We start from the raw sequence: 27790 nt of genomic DNA, 5'->3' as shown, positions 1-27790 counted from the left end.
TCAAATATTTAGTTAACTTTATTGTTCTTGACTTAACATTAGTAGTGGGTGAGTGGCAAGTCACCTGTTCCGTTGGTCACCTCTGCTGCTGGTTGCCCCATGCAGGACAGCGCACTTGGGACAACAGCCAGGAACTGGTGCTTCTCCAGAACTGCAGTTTGTCTCAAGTTACATTAACCATCCCAAATGCTGCCTCAGCTTCCTCCAGGGAAGGATCCTGAAGCCTGAACCCTTCTAGGGCTGGTACTTTGAAGCACAGGTAACCACAGAGCAGATGAGGTTAAGTTACAAATTGTTTTTGATACAAAAACATGAAGTATCCCCTATTAGCATAAAGAAGGCATCAACATTTTTAATAGTCTCATTATAAAATGGTACCAGCATTTTTACTGAAAACAATATGTATCTTGCATATATATAATATTTAGTTTTGGTTCTGTTCTTGATCAACAGTTGCGTGACAGTTACCAAACCCTAACTGTGGTTCGCTGAACCTCCGTACAAATCACATGCATCACAAATACATAAATAGATCTTAATGACCCAATATCAAAAATACATAATATACAAGATCCTCAGGCATACTAAAAAAGAAAAACAAACAAATCAACCTGTTCATGAAAATTCACACTTAATACATCAATTCTCCCTGAAAGTAAAGGTGGCTACTCAGAGGTGGCAAAAGCAGTAGATAGGAACAGAAAAGATATTGCAGAATTCTTGTCTGATTTATTGCTAAATGTAGATTACATCAACAGTAATCTGGTTTATTATTAATCCTTGAAAGGTCAAATTGTATCAGGACTTCTGAGCACAAAGTAAAGAAACGATACCAGTATTTATAAAAATAGCATCAATTTAAGTTAGATAAATTCTTATAAATACAAGAAAGAAATGAGTCATTCTGTAAGAAAAATAATTTAGAGCATATGTTGTTCCTGAAGCACCAGCACAATATCCTAATATTAAAGGCTTCAACTACAAAGTCTTCATATAGACATACCTACAAAATTCTTCCTCATGCTGACCATGAACACGTGTCAGAAGGCATGCAGTGGCATTTCATACTGACACATGAAATCTGCAGTCAGCTACAAAAGATCTCCTGTTTGAATCTCAAATGGCAATAAAACAGTTTTGTGCCGGCTTCTACTTCAGCGATGAGCTCATCTGCACATGGAAAGCACACGCTGCAGAGATCAGAGGTAACCACAGCCATTTTAGTAACTCATTTATTTGAGGTTAAGAGGGAAGACAGTATGGCTTGAAGTTACACTACATATAGTAAATGCTACAACTGTGTAAAGAGGTAACAACAAAACCTGCCCTCTTCTGGATCTGTATTAAGTGTAAACTTTCAGAACTTTAGGAAAAATTACAAACTACAAGTCTTCTGTGGTGAAGTAACCGGAGAGGATTTGACAGTTTTAAGAAACAGTTTGAAAATCTATTTAAGCCTAACAGATTTATAAACTTTAACATTTTTAGTGTTTGTAGAATTGTAACTTTGGTGTTCAGATCTAGTAAATCAGTATATTGCCTGTATTCAGCATCATCAAAACAGATGTTCTATAATGAAAAATATTAATTCAATTTTCAGTGGTAGACTGGTAGGATCTGCCATTCCACCGTGAATCACAGGAATCAGAGCACTGTCCAGTTCATTCAGATAGTTCTGCGGGAGAAGGCGACCTTCAGATCCAGCTAAGTACTCAACCTAGAAGGAAAACACATCCATGATGATATTAAAACTTCTTGTATTAACTAGACAACACAAAATTGTGGTATCTTGGTAAAAAAAAATAATTTCAGCTAGCATGAAGTGACAACATTCAAACACGGACAACTGGAAGGACTTCGTAGTCAATCATGACTGATTAGGCTTGCTACAGAGAAGTGTACATACTCCTGCATTCACAGGGCCCCGGATTCTGTGTCCAAGGCTGCTCCTGTCTGATGTCCGAGGATGACCTAATTATATCCTAGTAACACAATTACTATTAGATTAATTACAAAATATGCTACTGAAAACTAGATTTTTCATGACTGTGTTTCCAGCTTCTCTCAGGAAAGGTAAGGAGGTGTAACAGAATGCCTCCAGAGGCAAGGAACTGAACTGCCAGACAGTTCTGTAGTCTTTCAAGGGGCACCCCATGCTGGACAGCCTTGCCTTCCCTCTCACCCATCCTCAGCTGAGCAAACCTGTCCTCTCCTGCTGTACAGATTTTGGTGCAAATATCCCTTACATGAGGGAGCAAAACGAGCTGAAAACCTCACACTTTGAGAAAAGCATTGGAAAATTAGCTCTTTGTTTTGTCTGACTCACCTCGGAGGCAGGTGAGTGTCCGAGAGGGTTAGAACTAGGGAAGGACTGACAGTTTACAGCAAGCAACTGTTAGGGAATTTAAGCAGAATAAGGAAACAGGACTATTCCTTTTAAGAAACACTAGTAATTAAGACAGCTTCTTCATCAAACTTCATTCTTAGTCTGGATCCAAGTAGGTCAAAAAACTAAACATATTCAGAAAGAGATCTAAGGTCTTTACATGAAAGAGATTTTAGGTGAAATGGGAGTGTCTGCAATAAAAGTTGAAAGATTACCATATCTGAGTCAACAGAAACCCTCAAGCCGATCTTACTCATCCCATTATTTTTCAAGGTTTTAAGGTGCGGGCAAAGAGCAGTACTGCAGGCAATAGCAATCTCTTTAGCAAACTGCTGAGGAACTGGACGGGATAGTTCACGGTCCTTCAGGAAATAGTATACCTGGAATTACAGAGATTTCAGGACAGTCAGCAGTATGGTTTTATTACAAAGTAAAGAAAAGAGTAATTCAGCATACACACAATGCAGAAGAGAGCAAGCTACAACGCTTTTTTACTGGCAGAGTAGTATTTAGTATCTTTAATCAAAATACTTAAGTGATCATGTGAACATCTACATTATGTATTTATAGAGTTATCAGTGCTAGCAGACTTTGTCTTTTTCAGAGTAGAAAAATGAAAAGTATGTAAACTTAGAAGAGCTATGAAGAACATTTTAGATATCAGTATGGCTACACACCAAATAAGTTAGTTTCTTTAGTAGTATCACTTAGTACAATCACATTACCACTTAACTATTATTCTAAAGAGTAGCAAAAAGGCTCAAGAACAATGTAATTTACTGACTTTGGTACATTTCAATATTTTTCCTTCTCTTTCAAAGTCTCTGCCTTGTGGTATCTTTTCACCCAGAGTTCCTTCCATCGATATTCCGTCAACTGGGCTTAAAATTCTATGGAAGATAACAGTATGGTTAATAATTAAAACAAAACTTTATGATTTAGATTGAATAACTTGTAAAAAATTATGTTCAGCCATCCTTAAAGGCTATTTAAACAGCTTCACAACAAGATATAATACAGGACTTACAGCATCTGTATTTTCACGATGCAAAAATAAATATCCTAAACAGGGAACAAACAACACTTACTCGACAAAAACCTAATCTTAGAGGCTGAAGAAATCATCTAAGGTAAAGCCAACATTTGTTCTATCTGGTCACAGAGCCACAGACTAAGACAAGCCCATGGACTGAGAAACAACTTCAGATGAGACAAGTTTTGAGTTAGCTATGTACAATTAGAAATTTGAAGCTACATAAACAAGCATTCAAGTCACATCCAATAAAGATGTCTTGCATCTCATTTTGCTTTGTTGAATGCAGCGAGCAGCCAAGGGCAGTTCTATGCATTTTCAAGTGCCTCCCCCAACAAGGAAGCTTAAAGGAATTAACTGCATCCTCACACAAACTGATTAATGATTTGATAGAGGATTTAGAAAGAAAACCTGGTGGTTTACATACACTCTTCCTGTCAGCTTCCCGAAGAGAGAAAACAGTATTAATTTTGGTGAACTACGAGCAAAATCGTTCTGTTAGTGACATCTAGAGGACTGCAGGTAGGTTACTATTCTACTCCCTTTCAGGTTTCAGTATCAAGTACTTTCTTTCAATAAAAATAGCATAGTTTAGTTTCAAGAAATCAAAAGGTGGATATTTGAAAACTGGGAACAAGAATTATCTGAGATGTTTTTCTTTGGTAAAGCATTTACCCTTTGTTAGTTTTTTCTTCATCTTCTACCCAGCAAATATCCACATATTCTTTTACATCTCGTGTATCCATTTTGCCACAAGTTATTTTGAAGTCCTTCTTGTCTCTTAATGCCTGACACAGGCTTTCCATCATTTCTTGTGTTATTTGTACCATTAGTCCATCTAGAAGAAAAACAGTTGAAATTCCAACTTATCTACAGAAAGAGTAGCACAGCTTTTTAGTAGAATCTTGGCTTAAATCCTAGTGGGACCAATCCTCCCCTGCAGCTAGTCAAATGGACTCCATCCCCCAACTACAGCATTAAATGTTATATGCAAGGGGAAGTAATGAAAACTAAGTCTTAGTTCTGTTAACAAGAAAAGATCAATTCTAGACTAATCTTAGAAGGCTTTTTGCATATGTATGTCAAAATATGTATTTTGTCAATGCAGCAATGAATATAGTTTCAGAAATAGGCAGCCATAAAGGAAAGACTTGCATTAATGGAAGAAGAATTAAAACTTAGTAGGTTTTAAAACAAGTAGGTGAACTAGCATTTATTTTTAATACAGCATTTGTCTGCAGTAGGTTTTCTACAAAGTTGAAAATCCCCAAAAGTTTAGCTTACTGATGAACAAAGATATTGCACAAGACTGCTGCTATTTTTTTTAAGTTCTCTTAATAAGAAACCACATAGGACAAAACTCTTACCTTCAACTATATTTGATTTAGCTAAAAATCCTGAAGATGTTTTTAAGGCTCCATTAAACACCACAAAACTCGCACCTGTAACTAGAAAAAGTAGGGACAAAGTGAGCACCACTTTATATCACCCAAATTTGTAATACTTTAGCATTTAACTTGCATTCATTTTTATAAAGCCAGGTTGAAAAAGGTACTACGATACTGACAGTGCTAAGACAAATCCCTTACTGACGTGATTATATGAAACAGCTTTCTAAATAGAGAAGACTTTTTTTCTAATCAGATCTTGTTAAAAAAAGACCAGCTTTGTTAACTTATTTGGTGAGTGCATACAGTATCCTTTTAAGATATTGCTGGCAAGCTAACACAGGCAAGCCAAAGAGCTCTGCACACAAAGAAGAGACAGATGAAGAAACAGTGGTGTGGTGGTGGTGGTGTTTTTTAAAGGGGAATTAAAAACTAAAATTAAAACCGACATGCCACTCAACTTTTGAATTGAACTTATTTACAGAAGATATTTCCGAAGTTTAGATCATTTTCAGTGTTACTGAAAGCAACAGAAAGAAACGATGATGTAAGTGAATTTCTACGCCACAAACCTTTGAATACATTTGTTTGTTAACACACAGTGCTTCAGACAGAAATACACTAAATAGCAATGCTCAATGAAGGACAGAACAACATTTCAGGCTGACACTGGAGAGGGTAAGAATACAGCCCTGTCAAGCTGTAACCCCCCCCAACTTATGGGCCTGTTGAAAAGCATGACCCATCAATAGCCAAGACACAGATGCATTACTGCAGTACAGCTGCATTACTTTCAGAACCCAAAAGGTACCTCTGCTCTCTTATCTCTACAGGTGGTTGTAGCAGTTTTCTAGGTGTTGTATAAGAGGTACTCACTGTTATTGTATTTCCATACACACAATTATTGAGACTATTTGAGTACTATGTAAACATTTTGCCCAATTCACACTAAATTAAGACTTTGAAATATGTAAAGTATCTCATATCTGAAAACACAGATTATATTAAAAAAATCTGGAAACAAAGAGGAAAAAAGTGTTAATCTCTATTTAATGCTTTGTAAAAGGTAGCCAAGTGATCATACAAACCTGCAACATTTTTTTGTGCATTTAAATTACCTTGCTGGTTGAACACTCAACTTTGTCTCAAAAGTTTTCTGGGAATACATATCTTCCTTGCAGCCTAAAAGTGAACTTGCATTTCTGCTCTAGAAATGTGATTTTTCTCCAAAAACCAAAACTAGACAGCTTACCTTTCCTAGGGTGTCCAGTAGCACTGATTGCTTGTGTGTCATAAAGGCCATGCTTATTCTGCACACACACGAAGTGAGAATCTGCTTCAGTATTAAAACTTGCTCCAATACTAATTACATGTTCATTGGAAGAGTTTATCACCTTCATTACCTGTCAATGCAAAATTTGTCACTAACCTGACAAATCTCATTATGCAGTACTCATTTTAAATACAAGACCTTAGAACAATCCAGCTCTCAAAACAAATTCCAACAGTTATTCACTTGGTCTATTCCAAAGAGTTTGAACAACACTGTTTGCCACTGCTAGCTGGAAGAACACTAAGCATGATCAAAAATACTACTTCAGTAGAGAGTAAATCTGAGTATCTCTGGACAATGCAGAATATCAGAGTTATAGAGGTTTTGTTTGTCTTAAGGCTAAAACATGTATTAAGCCTCATGCAGTCTACTATTCACTTTTTTTTTGTTAAACCTTAAGTAAATAAACTGTAATAAAAACTTAACTGGCAAGAAAGACTTATTTTTCAAGTTTTAGGCAAAATACCACTAACAGGAACTGTATAAGAAATAAACTTGGAAAATACATGCTAAAAGACTTCAAAGAAACAGCTTTTTTCCAGCATTTAGCAATTTTCCTGAAGCTCGCTTTTCATTCATCATTGTCCACCTTCCAACATCTCTAGGAAGAAGGAAATGTGCGTTTGGAGAATTTCATGCCCTCCCTCCATCACGTGCTTACACCACTTTGAAGTTCAAGGAGCCTACTGCAGAACAAATAGCAAAGTAATCTAGAGAGTTGCTATCATGTGGAGAATCCACTTGCAGAAGTGCCTGGAAACTGATTACAGAATAAAAACATTACAGCCTCTGGAAAACAAATTAACCAACCAACACCACCACAAAAACAAAGGGAGGAGAGGGTGGTTCTTAAAGAGCTCATGTTAAAGATGTGACTGGTACTACAAAAAATAAAGATTAAAGCAGTTTGGATTAGGAAGCTAATCAAGACGGTTTTACGCACCTCATTATACTTCCTTGAGGGTATTTTAATACAGCTCCTACCCATTTCCACATGAACAAATAGGTTGTCTATGGTAGGCAAAGTATACTGGTAATTTCTAAGGTCCTGTAACAGAAAAAGTTATGTTAGCAGACAAGTATAGTTTTCTTACCTTTTATAACAAATACTACCTAAACAAAGTACTTTACATACATCTAAGACTTCTAAAGAGAAATGACATTAAGGGACGCTAAAGACCTAGTGATAACTTTCTTCCTATTGTGACGTATGTGAACAGTACCTTACCAAATATATAAACAAATGTATAGCACTGACAAGGTACCTCTATTTACCAGGGGGATATTTAGGCTACGGCTACTTTATGCAGATTAGGATCTTAGTGCTTTAGGCAACAAAATACTTCAACACCCTCTCTCTCCAATAGAAACACAAACCATAGAAGCTACCATCTACATTAGTTTTCAGCCTCACACCCTGGCCCCTACAGCTCTAGCTTCTTGAGTTATAAATGGAATGCCGTTTCTTATACCTTTCTCTAACTCCAATGGAGTTACCATCCACCATTTCAGCCACTTCTGCAAAATTCTCCTATTCTGTTTTATTACAGAAGAACAACATTAGGTGTTAAATGCTCTCATTCCCCTTCATTAATTCGGTCGAAGAAAGGTTAGAGAAGGCTTTTATCACCAGCTGAGCCACATAATCAGTATCTTCCTCAATCAGCCCAACTCTATAGCAAGAATCACAGAATCATTTAAGTTGGAAAAGACCTTTAAGATCAAGACCAACCATTAACCTGTGGCACTGCCAAGTCCACCATTAAACCATGTACCTAAGAGCCACACCTACATGTCTCTACATTAAAGTTTAGATTAAAACTCCTGCTGCACCAGGAGAGGTAATCCTGCCAAGGAGCACACATTCCCACTGCCACTACAAACACAGTTACAAGGGAGAATCAGAGTAACTCTAATCCAGTTGAAAATAAACAGAAGCCCCCTTCATCAGCAGCACAACACCAAGATGCCTTCAGGTCTTAAGATGCAATTCCACATTGGAATTCCACAATGGAATTAAAATGCAAGATTCCTCCATCAGGAAAAAATAAAACACACTACTTTTCATATGGTGCAGCTCCTCTGATTGATTCCTTATGTAATGACATGCCATGTAACAGTGGCAAAAAGGAAAGAGGAGCCAAAGACTGCAGTTTCATTTCAGCTGTAACAGTCTCTAGACCCTTAGGACAAGATATAGCGATCACCTAAATAATATGTGCAATTATCTCCACAACCAGCACTTTTTAATCACAGCATTAAGTAAATGGTCTAAGTATTAAAAGAAGGTTACTGGTCAGGAATACAGGCTTTCTGAAGTTTAAATAAAATTGAGTAATGGAGGAAAAACCCTCAGGGAGGAAATGACATGACTTCCAGACTTGACTGTGATGACTTTGCCAAACCTAACATTCTTCACATAAACAGTCAGGCTGGTTAATTGTGGTAAGGTTATGTTTGTGTGACCAAGTAATTACTGTTACAGTTGGACCACAGCATCTGCCTATCAACTCTTCAGATTGAAAAAATGTCGAATTTAAGACTAGAACTCCTGCACCACACCAATGCTTGGAAGCAAAAAATGCAACTGAACGATTCCTACCAGTTTCAGTGTAACTGTTAACATTTTTCTCATTCTTTTAAAGCCATTTATTACTACCAGAATTGAAGCGTAACAATATAACATGAAAGACAGCTTTCCTAATTCACTTACAAATATTCCTTGGTAAGAAAGCTTCGAGTCAAGTACAAAGAACAAAAACATTAGCCCTTTGCCAAAAAGAACTCTGCTTTCAAGAATCAGGGCTTTGAGGATATTTTTACATAATCTGAGGTACAACAGAAAGGGAAGAGAATAAAACATCTACTCACAACAAGCAGATTCATAATTGTGTGTCCTATCTCTCCAAAGAGTGGCTTCCGGTGCCTGAAACTTACAACAGGAGTTGGATACACTAGAGTGGAGAAAGCAAAAAAGAGTCACATTTACATGTGGGCAACTGTTAGACTTGCTAACCCAAGTATTTATTTTTATTATCAGTTATTATAACTTACATTTCTTAATCTCAGTATCTGACCAGCCAAAGGACCTAGAAGCCCTGTCTGATTCTCTGTCACAGACTGTCCTTCAGCCCACTACGTGGTTTCCCCGCCCCTGGTTAAATCCTACTGCAATGTAATTGCATGGAGTCACTCTCCTAGTGGCAGTAATTTTGTGGCAGAGACTTGCTGCTGCTTTCTGTGCTTTGTCAGCTGTGTTTTGTGCAATAGGTCTGGATGGAAACATCCTGGGTTCAGTCTCTGGGTCACCAGCAGTGGGAGGGGTTGCAAGGCTCAGTAGTTGCTTGAATAAGAATACCATGCAGGTTACATCTGCTGCTATATTAATGCTGTCATACAAAACGGAGTACCACTTAGTATTGGTAAAAAGAGAGTAAATGAGGATGTTTGTACATGCTTTAAAGTCCCATGGCTGCAATTTGAAACATACACAGATGGAAATTAGGGAAGGCAATGAGATGTAGGAAGCCACAATGCAAAGCAGCTTGAAAGCAAAACATGTAGCACAGCAAAGTCAGGATTCTGAGGTGGAAGACAGAAAATTGGTAAGGAAAAACAAAAAATGTAGTTCAGTAAGAGAAAGAAGAACGACAAAGAAGCTACGACCCTTGTCAACATACAAACATAGAAGCCCAGCCAGTAGAAATCTGCCCCTGACTCGAGAAATCCATACACAGGCCAGTGATACACATTTATGGACTTGCAGCTTCTACAATGGTAGGGCTTATAAAAAAACGCATTCAGGTCAGGAAAATTGTATGATGCATTTTTGAGATTCATTCCACTTCAGCAACTGCCGCATCTGATCTAAACTCCTGCTCTCTAAATCATAAGCAGCAGTGCAACAGGAAACAAACCAGCACCTGTACTGCTAAATTAAATGCCTGTGTTATTCTAGCAAGTACAGAAGCAACTCAAGAAGGCATTTAGGACAGTATCTACTTTTGGTTTTGCTCAAGTAAGCTTTATCTGTTCTTCAAGGCAATGGGAACCTGTGTAAACACTCTCCTTTGGTGAACCTGGAGCAGAGTGAATGTAAATCTCATTGAGAGAGCAGAAGATGCTCACATCAGTCTGCAACAGGCCGTGGAAAACTCCCACATGGAGGTTATGTCACTGCACCACCTCTGGTGGAGCACGTTCACATGCTCTCCATCCACCTCACTTTGGAAGAATGCTTCCTGAATGTTTACAAGCCTAAAGATTTCTAACATTAGTAAGTTACCCTTGTAAGTAATGAATGCCTTTTATCCAGGAAGCAGTAATATTTTGCCAATATACTCAGCTATTTAATTAAAAAAAGCAATTTGTCAAGAGTTGTAAATATGGCTTGAACTTCCCTTCAATCCTTCTCTTACAACAAAAGTTAGATACTTTGATATTTCTGTCAGTTTTGGTTTCTAAGATTTCTCACCAGCTAAGACAAAAAAAAACACACAAAAAACCCAAAACGAAACACCAAACCAAAAAAAAACCAAAACCCGAAAGAGTGTAGGTACAACGTAAATTCCTAAGTGTCTCAAAGTTGGCTTCCTATTTATGAAGCCGCAGTCTTACACAAATATAACAAAATACTGCAAAGATTACTTTAAATATTTTGCTTGTCTAAAAAACTTGTATGTTCCCAAGGGAATCTTACATTTATGCAGCTATTTAAACATTAAAACTTACCCCCATATTCTGCTCCCAATCTCAACATTAAACGGATTGGAAAAACTTTTGCCCAGGGTATTTCCAGCTTATGGATAAGAATGCCACAAAGAAAAGGCTTATCTGGTAGAGTTTGATGATCAAGTTTCTGAAAAGTTGGTGAAACAAACAGGAATCCTCCATGCTCTTTGTTGCCAAGAAAGTTTTCAGTAAAAGTAATGTTTCCCATGTTTTTTATTAATCTTCCTGTAGAAAGAGTGACAGAGTCTTTGCACAGCTGGAGAAATAATACATTACTGTCAAGAAAACTACTCTGACCAGTGGTCTCCTACAGACTCGTAAGCCATACAGTGCATCTTGCATCTTCCTGAAAGTCTGACAGATAGCTAAACCCACAGACTAAGTACTCTCTACTTATTAACTGAATTAACTTGAATATGAAACTAGGTTTTTCCAAACAAATAGCAAAACCCCAATGTATACAATGTTCTGGCTCACACCAGTTGATGAACTTCACTTAACCAGACCTCAAGTATTTATATACAAAGGAGTATTCTACTTCTACAAATCAAATTCCAGATGTCCTAACCCATGGACTCAAGGGCTTAAACCCATAATCTCCAACACTATGACTGAACAACAAAAAAACCACTGCAAACAGGATGTTTGTAGAGGTATATGAAACAAAGAAACCTAAATTCTTTCCTTCCCATTGTTTATTTAGAACCCAAGGCTAACACTGCAAGCTTTTTCAACAGAATCATTAGATACCTACAAAAAATACCTATCAACTTCCAGCTTTAAAGATCAGCAGGAACGTATTATAAAGTAAAAAGCTAGACATAAAATTACATACCTTTCATGGCATCCTTATAGATGTCAATAAATAATTTGAATATTTCACTAGGAAAAATCTCTTCATTCGGCAAACACTGCAATAGAATGATAATTTCCTCCTGACCCAGTCCATGTAGTCCATTTGTTGAGAAGTACCAGCACTTTTCTGAAGAATCTTTAATTAAAGATACCACAGTAATGTTGTTTTACAGTCAGAAACAAAAAGCTGGATTTAATGGAACAATAAAATGTGCACCACTTACAAGTTATTAGCTTGACGTTCACAAGCAAGTTTGCATTTAGGACAAAAGTTAGTGGATTAGGACCTCCCTCCTCAAGAATCAAGGTGACCTGTTGGCAAGATGGATGTTCTTCCACTAGAGGATCTAAAAAAAATTAACATCTGATTTAATTCAACAAGTCAGTCAACTACCTAAAAAAGACTTACAGATCACAGCACAGGAAAGACTGTCCCATCCTCCTGTCTTAACAGGGTGGTAATTATTATTAAACTTATAATAGCTACAGATCAACCAATGAATAGTTTACCCTAAGATTCAAGGAACATATAAAAAATAAAGCATTACCTTGTAACAAAGGTGCAAACAGGCTACCATTCATTTTCATTTACTTATTACTGACAAATCGTGTACACTGTCTCCTCATCTGCATACTGGGACTATTAGTTACCATCAGTGAGCACAGTCTGTACTATAATGCATTTAAGTGGTGAAGTATTCTTTTCATAACATACTGCTCTTTTTAATAATGCATGTTCAATTATCTGGTTAATAATGTATGCTCAATTATCCAGCAATCCAACATGCAGCAAAAAAATGAGAGATTAGAATTGTATTGAAAGACACATATATACACAAGCTCATATTAAGAAATCTTGCATCAGGTGATTCAGTATTAAAAAATTTCTCAAGTTTTACCTTTTCCCTTTTCACCCACTGCAAGCAGAAGTGGTGGCAGTTTATCACTATCAGGAACAAGGCTGATCTCTTTAGGAACACAGTTTTCAACACCACATAGTGCTCTGTAACTTGAAGGACTAACAGGCATATCACTTGTAGTCAGATTAGTTGAACTGGAACTAGTCTTCTCAGCTTCTGCAGTAGAACACCCTTCAGTTTCTAGAGTTACAGGTTTATAACTATGTGCCACCTCACTCGGGCCTGGAATGGCCTGTTGTGCATCATCTGAAGAAACAGGACATACTTCCTCCTTTCTTGTAACAACATCAATTTCTTCTTTGTGTTTTGAATTTACATCAGTTAATGTGTCATATTCCTCTGGGTTTGCAGTCTATGAAGAAGGAAAAAAAAACCAACACAATACTACACGTCTACCTCACAATGAGCTAAAAATTGTTAGCATTCTAGAAGCTAAAAGAAAAAAAAAATCTATCATAAATACTGATAAGAAAGCCAACAAATCTCTCCTGGATCTTCCTTTTCTCCCCAACCCCATCTTTAGAAGTTACATTAGTCCCTATTTTAGGTTAAAATGCATCATTTACTTATTTGTTTGGTAACACAAAATTTGTATCAGAACATTACAGATGGTTTAGCATAAAACAGTGAGATGTAATACAATTAACAATAAACCAAGTACCCCTCTAAGAATCTGCTTAGTACTACTGTTTCCTCACTCATAGCTACTGAACATTGCCATCACTATAATTTTTCTATCGTTTGGATCAGCAGTTGAGCACTGCAAGTGTACTTCTACCCTAAGTACTAGTAGCTGAGTCTAGTGTTTTGCAGTCTGATTCATTTCAGTTAGGAGTCAAATCTATGCTGTTTCCCCAGCAAAACAGATGTGACAAGAAATGAGCACAGACACAGTAGGATGTGAGCTGTTACTAGAGAAAAAAAGAGGCATACTATCATTTTTTCAGTGTTAGATTTGCATCCTATCTCAAGAGGGACAACTCTGGATTGCAACAAGGAAAAAAAAAAACTAAGAACTCTATGCTTTCCCTGTAAGAATTTTCCTGGTATGCCATCAGCTTCCAGCAAATCCACTGCTTATAGAGTATATGTGTCAAAAAAAACTCCAAACCAAACCAAAAACCCCAAAAGGAATATCCCACAAACACAAAAAGAGGACTAAATTGCCCTCTAATTGACCTTCTCCTCACAAATTTGCTTGCTGGTGTTTCATATCACTTTATACTTTCGACCCTCATAGCATCCCGTGGCAGCACAGTCAGGATTATGCGTTACCTGGCAAAGTACATCCTTTGCTTTAGAGATGCAGTACAGTGGTTTTGTTTGAGCTTCTGAAGCTGCATACAAGAACCATAACCAATTGTCTCCTGTCCATGCCGTTTTTCATTTTAGATGCTGCTCATCTTTTGCAAGTGAAAATATCCTAGTCTTTCCCCAAAATAGAAGACGGGCTGTGCCTTTTGATTACTGCATGTACCTTCTGAGACTTTCCTAGTTCAAATGAAGTCACATTTACTGTTATCCATTCTTGCTGAATTAAGGCTCCGTATACAAATATTAATAATAATGACCTGGTCTGATTGTTAGCTTTTCCAATTTAAGAACTCTTAAATGCTGTTAGAATCATAGAAGTTATGTTATCACTTGAGACAATGCTTCAGAACTACGTTTTAAAAAGGCTCCAGCTTAGGAACCTCTTCAAATCTTTTCACAGCAAACATACTCTATGTCTTTGGACTTTTCTTGTCACGTGCAACTAGTTCAACACCATGAGCATGATCTATTACAAAAAGCCAATCCCCCTCTCAGTTCAACATCAGAAGCAATATGTACATTTTTCTGCACCCTATAATGTAATATTCTAATGCAAGGGTGTCAAATTAATTTTCACCAGGGGACACATCAGCCTCGCGATTGTCTTCAAAGGGCCCAATGTAATTTTAGGTACTGTATAAACATATAAATGTAACTACTCCTACATTTAGATATTACATTCGGCCCTTTGAGAGCAACCATGAGGCTGATGTGGCCTCCGGTGAAAGTGAGTTTGACATCCCTGCTCTAAGGCATTAAGCAACTTCTGCTTAGTCTAATCCAACAAGGAAATAATAGCAAGTCGCTTGAAAACAACAAAAAAATCCACAAACTTATGCTATAAGCATGTTGTTAATGACTATGGCTGAGGTTACCTTCATAGAAGCAGTTAATCAAAGGCTGTGTAGAAAAAAAAGCCTCATTCTGGAAAATTTTCCACCATACCATTTTTAAGGTTCACATACACCCCAAAACAAATGCAGTTTCCTCTCAAGTATGGTCTACAGAATACTTCAATCCAAGGACTTCACAGCCACACTCAAAAAGATAATAAAATATTGGCTCAGATTTCAAAAGCTGTGAAGCAAAAGTTGTATTACTATATATAAGGGCCCCCACCAATAGCAAAAGTATTTCAAGAGGTAATTCATGCACCTACACACACTTCTCAATTCATACCATATGCATCTCTGGCAAGTCAGGGTTTACTGGGCTTAAGTCCTGTGACGATCTCTTTGCTCCAGAAGAAAGTTTTGTTGTATCAGCCACTTCCCCATTTGGCAAAATACCATCTGCAAACCAAACTCTCCTCTGTTCTTTGGGGCACAGTCCTAGGACAGGTTAAGAAAACACTGACTTCATATTATTGTACTGTTCTCATAGCTGAAAGGGATAAAAATTAAGCCCTTTTTCCCCCCCAAATATGTAGAGAATCTGTTTACTGGAACCAAGCCCAGATAGACAGTTTGACATCAGCCAGTCTGCAGTCAGGCAAATATATGCAAAAAAATCTCGTGCTTGCAGATGAAGCTGCCATGCTATAGTTAAACCTGTCAACACTGATATAAGGAAGATTACTTCCTCAATCATGCCTCTGTACTAAGGTCAAATGAAGCACGTATCACAACTAAAAGATAACACACACTCTAAAAATGTTAGCTTATCACTTTGTTTAAAAGTTCGTTTTCACTAAAGGAGGTCAAAAGTTTAAAAAAAGTGGAACAAGGACAATACTTAGCTACTTATAATTAGTATTTACACAGAGAATGAACCTCTGATGCTTCCCAGCAACTCTTCTCTAAACTTTTCCCTTTTGGCTTTTATTGTAATACTGGTAGCAGCAACACAAGTCAGAGATCTCCTGAGCTACATAAAAATGATGAAATTAATATCTGCACAAAAGACTACAATATAAACAGCAAGGATAGTGACAAAACCAACATCCACATTTCATAAATGGAGCTTTAAAACAGACTTGATCAGGCTTATACATGGCATCAAAACTGGGAGCTAAAAGTAACTTTCCAGAGTCCCAGTTTACAGAGTTTCAATTTCCTACAAAAATATCAGTATAACAAGTATGTGTCTATGATGCAACAAAAAACTCTTTCCAAAGAGATCATGAAAGTGTTAGATAAATTATACTACATTTAGCATACCTTCAATCCCAGGTTGTTTAAGTACTGAGATAGGTAACAGTGCAGAAGGTGAAGGAGAGCTAGCACTACCAGACACCTGGGCTTCCTCCGAAGGTGGAACAGCAGAAGACTGCTCAGAGGAGGTACTGGAACTGGGGACACGACCAGTTGGACTCATCATTCTTTCAAATGCCTGTGCTAAAAAAAACATGGTTAGTTTTTAATATTTCACAATTGATCCAATTTCATTTGCAGTACAGTAATATGGGTGGTTTTTTTTTTTTTGCAAGATCAGGGCACAACTGTTATTTATAAAAAATTAACAATCAAGCTATTGTACAGAAGAAAATTTAGATTTAGATCTCTTGGTCTTTCTACTAGCACATTTGTCTAATTCGTCCCAAACAGAGAAAGAGACCTCCTCCTGTATCTTGCTACTGTTGCAATGACTACATTGAAGCACGCAATTCCTGTGCAAATACATGTATCACATTTATCGAGTCGAATTCCATTCGGGTGGCTTATTAAAAATCTGTTATGTTTTCAACTTGTTACTTAAATATGAATAATCATGACCTCAACTTTTTCTCCCAATGTTTCTGTAAGCATCCATGCTTAGTTTTCAACTACTGTAGCAATGTTAAGTGACTTGTAAAAATATCACAACAGAAAGCTACATAACATGAGCAAATAACATGTGACAGTAAGCAGGGGTATGGCCTTCAAACACACAGAAGGCCACTGTGGAAGGAGGATCACTTTTGTTAGACTCCTGCCACAGACGAACTGATAGCATAACTTCATATTTGTTTACTCCTATGAAGTACAAACTTTTTTTTTAAATAAAAAATAACCAGCTTGCTACTCAAAGTTTAAAATAAGAACTGAAATCCAGCTAAGAGGTACAATTATTCTCTTCCTCCCTCCATACATAAATAGGAAAACATACACCAGTTGAAGTAGTGAAGCTCCCCGAAACCAAAGGTTAGAGAGATACTAGCTGTACCTATTCTTTAATGATTACTACAATTACTCAAGAAACACATTTTTACCTTTATTAATATCATCATAACAGCCAGTACAGACTCTTGCTTCCTTCTCCATGTACTGTAGTTTGCACTTTCGTTTGCAACAGCCACCACAAAAAACCTGAACCAAAAGAAGGCTGAATTAAATATTAGAGAAAATATCAGTATTTCCTGAATTAAGTTCCTATTATTATTTACTAATTTTACTAAACCAGATCGCATTATATAATGCATGCATACACATTTTTGGAAGCAGGGAAGGAGAAAAGGACCTTCAGCATATGTATCTTACAATACATTTCTGTTTGGGGAGAAGGCAAAGTGCTAGACTAAAAAGGTTTTTACTGCATCTAGCTCTGAGATCCCCAGCAAAGACATAGACCTGTTAAAGCAGGCCCAGAGAAGGGCTCTTGCCAATACTCTCTCAGACTCTATGATGAAACCAAGCAGCACCTAAAATTTCTTGCTGTGAGTGGATCTCATCACATAAGGCCAGATGCTCACAAAATGCCTAAAACTGGATTTTTTGTTGTTGTTAAAAACATTATAATTAGAAGCAGTTGGTATACAATTGTATAGCAATTAGAAAAGTTTTCCAAGAAATACACTTGTTTGATTAGCCTATATCTTAATTCCTTGTGACAACAAACAAACAAAACAAAACACAAACAAAAACAAACCCGTAATATTTACACAATAAAGAGGAGCAGCAATGAGGAGGCCACAAATCATATTAATATTCTTATCTAGAGTGACGAAAAGAATTCCAGGTTGCATCACCTACTCCCAAATTCACTCCTACAACAGTTCTATACTAAACAACAGTGACAGGAACAAGGACTGAGCCCCAGAATTGGGTCAGATTTGCTCTACTGGTTTAGTATTATCTCTGAAGATAACTGCTGCAGTCTCGCATTAGGATTCAGGTAATTGTTGACATGACACTAGGTCTTTTAACCAAGACCTCACTGCTTCCCAAGCTATTTACTAATGTGGCTTCAGAAACTATGTTGGCTTAGCAGGCTCCCCAACTCTGTCAGAAAGAATAAGCATAGTTGCCATCATGTTACTAGCTCTCTCAGCATAGCATTTTAAAAGCTTGAAGACTGCTTTGAAAGAACAGAATATGCTTTTCTACTCCAACAGGACATATATATTTTTAAGGAGGGATATGGAAAAAAAGTGCCTATCTTCAGCCTGGACTACACCTGTACAATCTCACTCAGAGTTATATCTCTAGTACGGCTGTTTTCTGCAAGAGTTCTGATAAATGTCTGCTGCTTTTCTCACTTTTCCCTTATGTTATTTCAAGGATGATTTGCAGGCTTTCAGAGTCACAGCATTTTTAGCTATATGCAAACTCTAGAGTCAGTATTAGCCTTTACAAAAGGTATCTTTTGAAACCTTGGTCTGAAAAAGCCTACTGCCACTGACCAGAGTTAAGTAAGTGGAAAAAAAAAAAGCGGAAAAAAACCACCAAAGTCTTCTGCTATTCCTAATTATCTCCAAGAAAACAAGGTAGATTAAGCGGAAAGAAACAAACAAACAGTAGTGACAGAGGAAAAAAAAGTTATTACAAGTGACCTACTTGAAGCAGAAAGAGTCACTGTAAAACCAGTAATACCTGAGCGGTGCAATACGAGCTCAGAAAAGAAACCATTCCAAGTGCTCCTGCATTAGTGTCACATGCAATTCACCTCACCTGAAAATGCACATGCTCAGTAAAGATCTGAAGAATGTGACTGGTGAAGATTAATTGCTAATCCACCTTAGGGCTTTGAATGCTGAGCAGTATAATCCTTTGCAACTGGTATTCTCCTCTCACACTTGGTGCAACTGGGACCCATAACAGAGGAGGGAGCTTCATCCTAACGCGCAGCAGACAAGAGGTGAATACAAACTAGAGGGACAAGTAATGTAACAAGTGAAAGGAGATGAAGAAAAGGCTGCTGATCAAAGAAATTGGTTATGGTTGAGCTGGGAAGAGGAAGGGTACCACATCAGCCAAACATCTAAACAAAGAAACTGCAAAGTTGCTCGACATCACAAATGCCGCAGACAGGGACGAGAGCAGGGACCACTAACTTCACATTTTCCTCCAGCACAGAAGCCAGAATTGACAAATGCTGCCATTTTCATTGATAAAGTAAGCTGAAAACTATACAATTGTCTTCCATAATACTCCACAGAGGACAACTGAATTTCTACCAGTTTCTCCTACGTCCAAGTGGTTGAAAACACAACCCACAACATGTTTGCAAGGAATGGGTCTTATTCTTTTAAAGACAAAAAAAGTTACTAAAAAGAAGACAGTCTTAAAGGCAGAAACTTAAGCTGCTGCACAATCAAAAAAGCTATGACAGTCATAACTGCACAGCGCTCCAGTATACCTAAAGTTCAGATAATCTATACTGCCCTCATCCTCCCAATGAACATGTGTTGTGATGCTCCCTCTAACTACTCAATTTTTCTGGCAAATCCCCTCTGTTAACACACAAGATCAGCAACACTAACAGCCAATAGTTGTCAACAGGCCTGTGTAGTGAAGGCTGCTTCTATCCCCATCCCTAGACAAGGCACAACAAACTTCACAGCGAGTGTAAACACGAACTTGAACTCAGTCTTATGACCAAAACGAAACCCACTCTGAAGAACTGTATTGTAAATTGTTACAAAACTTCCAAGAGGATATTCTGACAAGTGATTAAGTTCAATGACTTCAACATTGTCATAATGAGTTCTTAATTTTCTTGGCACCCACAACTAGACCTACATTTTAGTTCACACTTAGAACAGTTGAAGTAAACAGGTACTATTTTTTGAACATACAGTGCTAGAAGAGGCATCCTGTAAAAAAGTTACAAAGACTCTCCAGATGTTTCTCAACACTGGGGATGCAAAAAGTTCTTAAGTACTGGCATTAGTTTTTGTTAGATCTCCTCATCCATAAAGCTTACAGAGGAACACTGAAAAAATAAGTTCATTAGTACTGTTACTATTTCTATTCATGCACCAGTACAAGTGTAAGGCATGACAGCTCACAAGGGAATGCTGGATTAAGAATAAGCTTTGACAATGAAGACAATCACGGGGCTATAGAAAGTTCTACAGATTACTTGCTCAGTTGGTGAGTGCCATTCACCCCACAAAAGCAGCAAAGTTGTCCTCTGAGATAACTCCCCTGGAAAACTATATATCTAAACACACAAGGGACAGATTTAGGTCATCAACCCTTTGCACTGCTACTGCTATTACAGCTCCTGAAAGAACTCAATCCTTTCAGGTTCACAGACTGTTTTACAGCTAGTATAATCACTTACCTGAATTCCAATAATGATCATCACCTTTGTTAAGCTTAAATACTTAAGCTTAACTTAAAATACAAGTAAAAAGCTGATTCACTATGACTACTACAAAGTAGTCCACTGTTTCATCATCTTTGTTCCATGCAAAACACACTAGTCTAGCCAGTAATGGAAGACAAAATAAGAACATTCTCTGTACTTCCCTTTATTATTTTCACAAAAAAAATAATGTTTTTTAATTAATCAGCCTTTTCCAACAGTCTTTAAGCTTCTATGAAGAAAAAATACAACTACTTTTTAAATAAAATATTCAGAGCCTAGAAATACTCTGTCAATATTCCTTCCCTTCTGTATTTTGATTATCCCTAAACTATAATTCATTTGCTTTCAGTAACACAGGACCCTTCTCCAATAACTTACCTTTCCGCATGCACGACAGTGGTGTCGTCTTTTCGTGAACGTGAACTTGACTTGGCAGTTCATGCAGTTGGGTGCCTCTGAGTCAGGAACCCACAACGGTTGTTTCCGTGAAAGTGCTGCAGATACTTTAAGTGATTCCAAATTTTCAGATGTTTGATTTCCTCCAGCTTCTGAGCTGCTATCCCCAGAGTGCGCAGGGTCAGAATCTTTATCAACATTTGTGCTAGCACCTGAGACGGGAGCTTCTGGAGTAGCAGAACTGGCTTCCTCATTTTCTCTCTCAAGTACATCTGTTTTATCCAGTTGTCTCTGACCAACAGCTCCTTGGGAAAGGCCAAGCAGCTGCTTTGGCCTTGCACCTTCAGTACAAACATTAGAAGCTAGTGTTTCACTACTCCTCTCAGTCATGTCCTGAATACGAGATACATTCTCTTTTGTTGTAGATTCCAACTCACTGGCAGTAAGAGTTACTTTATTACTATTAATGCTTGTAATCTCCACCAGTTTTTCTTGCATGTGTTCTTCACTGACATCTGTGGAACCCAGGTTGTTCACATTTGTTAAATTCCCTTCATCTGCATGAGCTTCCATTAAGTTACTATCATTGTCTGATGACTTCAACACATTGGACTGGTGACTTTGTCCATATAAGAAAGCATCCAGCTCAGCATCACTTATTAGAGTATCACTGTTAATAACATTGTCCTCAACAGTAAAGTCAGCCATAACTGGGCTCATACTTTCATCATAATAAGAGTCTAGACCAACACCATATGGCTCAGCTTCATATTCTAGAAAAGCAGAAGAAAATGCCTGGATTTGATGAGAATCACTGTCATCAATTACATTCTCAGCACTGTATTTCTCTCCTTCTGTCCTTTTTTCCACTAAATTTTTGTTGATTTCTACATAGCCTTCCTGTTCATGCAAGTCAGTGCTTTCACAGGATTCCCTATCAGAGAGATCACTTTTAGGCTTTTCAGCATGAACAGTCAAAATATCACTAATAACCTCCGCCATTTCATTTTGAGGTAGAGGATTAACGTCTTCTTCTGTTACAACTAATGAACCACACATAGATGCAGGAAGCGGAAGACATGACAGCGAGGTTTGGACATCCTCAGCTGAAATACACGAAGTCGAAACACTGTCTAGTATTTCATTGCTATTAAATTCTTCACTGTCTACTTTCTCTTCAGTAATTTTCTCTTCTAATTCTACTTTAGCTTCTGTTTGACATGAAGAGCCTGGTAAAACACCATTTCCAGGTAACGTTGCATGGCTTTTGTGCAACTGAGGCTGCTTTGGCAGATCTGAAGGCATGGATTCAATGTTACTCTCATCTTCTGAGTTTACCCTTTCTATGATATTTTTTCCATATGTCTCTTCAGTTACTGCAGAGCTTGCTCCTTCATCTTGTGCTTCACAAGGCAATTTATTATATGCTTTCTGATCTTTGGGACTGTATGCATTTGAATTCTGCAATGTTACAGGGACAAATGGAGCATTAAGGCAAGCAGTTTGTTCAATCTGATCAAATTCTTCACTGCACTTTATAGATTCTGTCCTGTGTTGATCACCACATGGATCCAAGATCTTTGCTGTAGCATAACTGTCTGATTTTAAAGCCAAATTACTAACCTCCTCTGTTTTAAGACATCCTGAATCTTGTAGCATTGAGTCCCCATCACTCTGTTCAGTACTTGAAACACCACTGCAACCAGCTGATGAAACACACATCTGGAAGTCATCTGGCTGCAACTTTTGAGTGTTTTCATGAGTAGCCACTGAATGGATTAAGTTACCTGTGTCATTAACAAGATCACACACAGGTATACTACACCTTCCCAGGTTCAAAGCCTGAATTTCATTTAAGGAACCACTGTCTACAGTGGACAAAAGATCTGGTCCAGAAATACTCTTCTCATTTTGTGGTGAATAACTCAGAAGTGTTTCACTTGTTCCAGTGTGGCCAGCTAGAGAGATTTCTTCTGATGAAGTATAACTGTCAGCATCCTCTTGCAGTTTTGCTGTTGGGTATACATGTTGTAAGCAATCCAGAACTGAAGAAAGCGCATGGTGTTCTGAGTCATACGGATTTTGAGGTGTCCTACAGCATTCATATTCATCTGTTTTAAGCAAAAGAGATCAAAAGCTAAGTTTACAAAACTCCTCTCTTTCCACAGTGCACTTCCTCTACATCACATTTATTAATCAATTTAAGCTTTTATTTAGCATATAGTACTTTCAGATTCCACAGTGTCATTTGACCAGTATTATTATGCTGGAGAAGAAGGCATGCAGGAACTAACCTGTATTCTGTTCGAATTCATCAAGCAGTTTGTCCAAGTCACAGACTGCAGCTTTGAAGTAACTGTCCATTCTACCTACAGTTCTAGTGAAGCTTTAGCCTCTTTAAACCTAAAAAAAAAAAAACACATGCAAAACCCAGCACTTCATTCACAGAATTTTGCTGTTTACAAAGCTGAAGTTTCATTATTAGAAGACAACTCCTATGAAGCATTTTCTTCTTTCTCCATGTAAACAAAACATAACTACAAGCAGGGCTACAGACTGTCAGCTTCTATGTACTCTGAATACAGCCTAGAGCAGGGGTGTCAAACTCATTTTCACCAGGGGCCACATCAGTCTCCTGGTTACCAGATGTAATTTTAGGACCGTATAAATGTAAGAGCTAATTAGGGCTGTTATTTCCTTAAGACATTTGACTGCCTGCTGTATGAGTAAACTACAAGGTCTGACTCCACGAGAAATGCTGGAGTGCTCACTTTCCACTTCTTCAGCCAGAAATACACCAAAGATAACATATTACTGGATAGACATGGGTCAAATTCTGAACATTTTACACTGTTACAGGTCACCAATTCTCATGACACCGTTAGTTCTTATGTACCCCTCACTTCCTTAAGCAGCAGCTAATCTCACTGAAACAACAGAACACACCGATCACAAGGGTTTTCAAGCACATGGGTTGGCAAAGATCTATTTTTTTTTTCCAGTTAACACTCAACTCTTCAACTTGTCGTTTTTAACATCAAGACAGAATAATACTTTTTGTTGGTATATTACAAAAAAACCCACACTACCAGTACTCACCACTTTCCTAGGTAAACATTTGATATGTTTCTAAACAAGCTCACCATAAGTCTTTCAAAGCTTTTACTTGTGCCCTAATTTCAAGGCCAGCATTCTTCATTATCTTACTCAGTTTTTTTAGTGGAAAACTAATAACACTCAACTGCTACACCAGGCAGTGGTCTCCATGGTGAACCCAGGAAGCCAGAACCTACAACAGTTGGCATGAACAGCAATGAAGTGAGCTATTCTATGGCAATCTTGGTGAGGATTCTGAACAGCTAATATTTAGGCCACAGGGACACCTGGTCAAATGACCTTCTTGACCTTCTAAGGCCTCCAAGAGGCAAGCTAAAATGTAGCAAAAGAAAATAGTGAAAGTTTGCTTATGTTATTTGCCCAGTTAGACAAGGCTTGATCTCTGACCAACTCATAGTACTGCACTTTAAATTGCATAAAAATAGTATTTTAAGAAATAGAGGCAACAATTTTACTATATAAATTGTTACCTAGGGGAAGCAAATACTCTGATCTGGATAACTGCAATGACTGCAAGTGTGTTGGTGAATTTAAAAACACTTAATGGGCCACTTCTTTCATACCCCATATAAATTGCTTCTAATACAATAGGCACACATTCCCGAGTTCAAAACCAACATTCAACTAGTGACTTCTCAACACACTCTTATTTAAAGGCAAAGCTAAAACAAGTGTGTTGGGATAGCGTATGATCAAGAAACGGGATGGATTGTAAATTTTTTATTTTTTTTTTCAAATACAGTCTCTCCAAATGGTGGTAGTTAGTAGTTTTCTGTTATGATAACCTGTAAAATAAAATGGATATGTTAATTATTATCAGCTAATCAGCTTAATGTCTGACAAACTGCCTTTTGATGTTTGAAAGAATGCCTGAAAAACACTCTCTGTAGTGTTAATATAGACAGGCATTACCAGATCTCCAGCTCGTCACAGCTAATCGCCACTGCAGAATCCTGGCCTGCTTTTATAAGGAGCAAGCTAGAACAATGCAAGATCGGGTTTAGTGATAAACACACACACAGGTCTTCACTCCAGAAAGCTGACCATAGTAGCCGTCTTGATTTTAGGTTACCAGAGAAGTCTTTTTGCTCCCTGGAAAGTTACATTATTTCAACTCCATCATTGTGTTTAATCATCATATTTAGTCTGAACAGAAAGCTATATTGAAGCCTTTATCCTCACACAGGGTTTAAGTAATTTTTTCCAGCTTACTACCCAGCAACTACAATAACTAGGACAAAGCCTCTGATAGAAACACAACCATTAAGAATGATCTAATTTCACAGCGCCGCAGAAATGAAGGGCTGCATTTAGCACAGTACGCTGCTTCTCCCACCTTAAGGGTCTATGTATTTAACTACCAGCCTTTTACTTCTCGACCCGCTCCAATATCTCTACCCCACACACCTACCCATAGGTTTGATTCCCTACAGACAAAAAAAAATGTAAGGATACAACTGCATACAGAGTTCATCAGCAATCAACTTAACAAGGAAGTACATTACAACTGAGCAAATGCTTTGTTAAAAACTTAAATGACATAAACCAAATACTAAACCGATTCTTGCTGAGCAAGACAACATACTATCCAACCCAAAACCAGCAGCAGCTGCTGCCACAGCACATTTACTAGCTGAATCAGGGGTTGAAGATAGAAGTTGCAGAAGTTTTCAGAAACATAAGGAAAAGCCTACATGGCATACTGCAAAAAAACTAAACTGTCTTGCTTAAAGAGCAAAACTCTGTTAGTTCACTACAATTTCTTGAGAAGAATAAAACTATCAACATCATTATGATATTACCACTAGCATGAATCGGACAACTCTACCCCGACATCATCCTCAGCTCCCGAATATTTTCTTTCGTTCATACACAGTAATTTGTTGTTGTTCTTTTTTGAACAGAAAATGGTATCATTCACACAACACAAACAATTGTCTGTCAACAACTACTGACTTTCAGCTGTGCTCCAACATATCAGCAGTACCCTCAGCAGCCAGGCCCACAGCTGAAGAATCCACTTGCCCAACTGAACAGACACATCTCTCACATACTGCCCACAGTGCCACCGCCATTAGTTGTATCAGCAATTATTACTCAGCATTTGAAAATGAGTCATGAGAATATGATTATTACATCAGGTCTGAAAGATCTTTCCTCAATGGAAACCAGCTTTCCCTCAATATTATCATCTTCTGATTTACATTACTAATAGCCAGTCATTTATATCAAACAACCTCAGCAATGTAGCACTAGACACCAACAGCATCTAGTATCAGTAGACAAGTGGATCCTTTTCTGTGCTCTATGCCTTTCTGCAGAGTGTACTAATAACTAGTCATTTGCCATTATAGCTTGTATTTAAATACAAAGAACGTTTCCCAGTTTGTCCAGAAGCACGTTTTAAAACATCTAATGCCTGTATGGTGTAAACATGTCCATTATACACTGTACCCTATATAAAAATAAATGGAACAAAAGTAAGCAAAAACACCACTAATATCTCTAAACCTCCAGAGGCAATTAATCCACCTAAGCAACTTAATAAGCACTAGACAGCATGAATCGCTGTAAGAGAACTACACAGCTGCTACAGTGTGCAAGCAGCAACTGTATGCTAAAAAACCACAAGGGCTTGTTTTTGTTTCATTATTGTCTTCCACTCCAAAGAGTACATTTGCTGACAGAATCATTTGGGTTGGAATAAACCCTCAGGACCATGGAGTCCAACCATAACCCAACTCCAGCACTAACCCATGTCCCTAACAGCCTCGTCTAAACGCCTTTTAAACCCCTCCAGGGATGGTGACTCCACCATCGCCCTGCGCAGCCTGTTCCAATGTCTGACAACCCTCACCATGACGAATTTTTTTCCTAATAGGCTAATTTTCCTAATATCTGATGCTACTGTGACTGTAAAATCCTTACAGCACTAAGTTTCTCTGACTAACAACGGCCTTTATCGGTTCTGAGGTACACAAGGCCTCTTCCAGGCCTGGAACACACTTCAGTGGTCAATGCCCGCTTCGGACACTTTCCTCAACCCACATACTTATCTGCACCAGATCGGGTAAGACAAAGGTGTTTTGCACCGACCCCACCGCGGAGGCAGGAGGCGCTGGGGCCGGTCACAGCCGTCTCTGAGGAAACTCGTTTCGCGCTCCTGGCCCGCAGCGGCTCCCGCCTCTCCAGCCGGGAGCCTCGGGAGGCGCCAGCACCCGGCAGCGCCGCGCGGACACCCGTCACCGCCACCGGGCCGCGCGTCCCGCCAGCCCCGTACCCACATCCTCACCCGTGGGGCTGCCGGGACCTGGAGAAGGCCGCGCTCCTGCTGCGCGGCGGGCAGCGGCGCCCCCGCCGGCGCTTCACCCCAGCGGCCAGCGCTTCACTTCCCCTCAGCGGCCGCGCCTTGTTTATGCGCCCGGCCGCCGCTCGGCGCCTGCGCGGCCCCGCCCACTCCAGCCTCCCGCGCCTGCGCAGAGGCAGCGCCCTGCCGGGGGAACGGAGCCTGCCGCGTGATTGACGCGGCCCCTCCACGCCCGCACGCGCCGGCAGGGGGCGCCACCATCACGCCCCCCCCGCCTTTCTTGCTGACGTCACTCCATGGTGTGACGTCACCCTGCCTCCGTGAAGCTCAAGGTGGAATCAGGGAAAGGGCGGGAAAAAGTGAGGGCTCCAGGCAACTGAGAGCTGCTTCCCCTCATTTGGAAATTACTGTTAAATGAAAAGCTGAGGGAGCTGGGGCTCTTGAGCTTGGAGGAGACTGAGGGGGGACCTTATTAATGTTTATAAATATATAAAGGG

The 27790-nt window shown here is 38.6% G+C and overlaps 1 protein-coding gene across 1 annotated transcript; it reads right to left on the bottom strand.

Moving 5' to 3' along the window:
• On the bottom strand, positions 1-27421 carry ZFYVE16 (zinc finger FYVE-type containing 16). Its single transcript, XM_065046426.1, has 18 exons — positions 27279-27421; positions 23164-23272; positions 20852-22980; positions 17151-17247; positions 16120-16296; positions 15140-15291; positions 12626-12998; positions 11951-12073; positions 11707-11862; positions 10872-11096; positions 9012-9094; positions 7084-7188; positions 6060-6210; positions 4787-4867; positions 4095-4257; positions 3171-3276; positions 2602-2766; positions 1-1717 (listed from the first exon to the last, which is right to left on the bottom strand). Exons 2-18 carry the CDS (start codon positions 23231-23233, stop codon positions 1556-1558), a joined length of 4518 nt encoding a protein of 1505 aa, XP_064902498.1. The 5' UTR covers positions 23234-23272; positions 27279-27421; the 3' UTR covers positions 1-1555.
• Between the last annotated feature and the right edge of the window lie 369 nt (positions 27422-27790).

Source organism: Columba livia, chromosome Z (genome assembly GCF_036013475.1).
Source record: "Columba livia isolate bColLiv1 breed racing homer chromosome Z, bColLiv1.pat.W.v2, whole genome shotgun sequence".
In the NCBI taxonomy this organism is placed as follows: domain Eukaryota; kingdom Metazoa; phylum Chordata; class Aves; order Columbiformes; family Columbidae; genus Columba; species Columba livia.
The sequence above is the reverse complement of the archived record's forward strand: the minus strand, read 5'-3'. Positions and strand labels throughout refer to the sequence as shown.

What these genes read in the sequence shown, in the direction of transcription:
- ZFYVE16 (XM_065046426.1), bottom strand. Translation starts at nt 23,233, where the DNA reads ATGGACAGTTACTTCAAAGCTGCAGTCTGTGACTTGGACAAACTGCTT. An exon ending in TTATGATGATATTAATAAAG is followed by an intron (nt 16,297 to 17,150) that starts GTAAAAATGTGT and finishes TGTTTTTTTTAG; the next exon opens with CACAGGCATTTGAAAGAATG. An exon ending in AGTGGGTGAAAAGGGAAAAG is followed by an intron (nt 12,074 to 12,625) that starts GTAAAACTTGAG and finishes AATTTTTTTTAG; the next exon opens with ATCCTCTAGTGGAAGAACAT.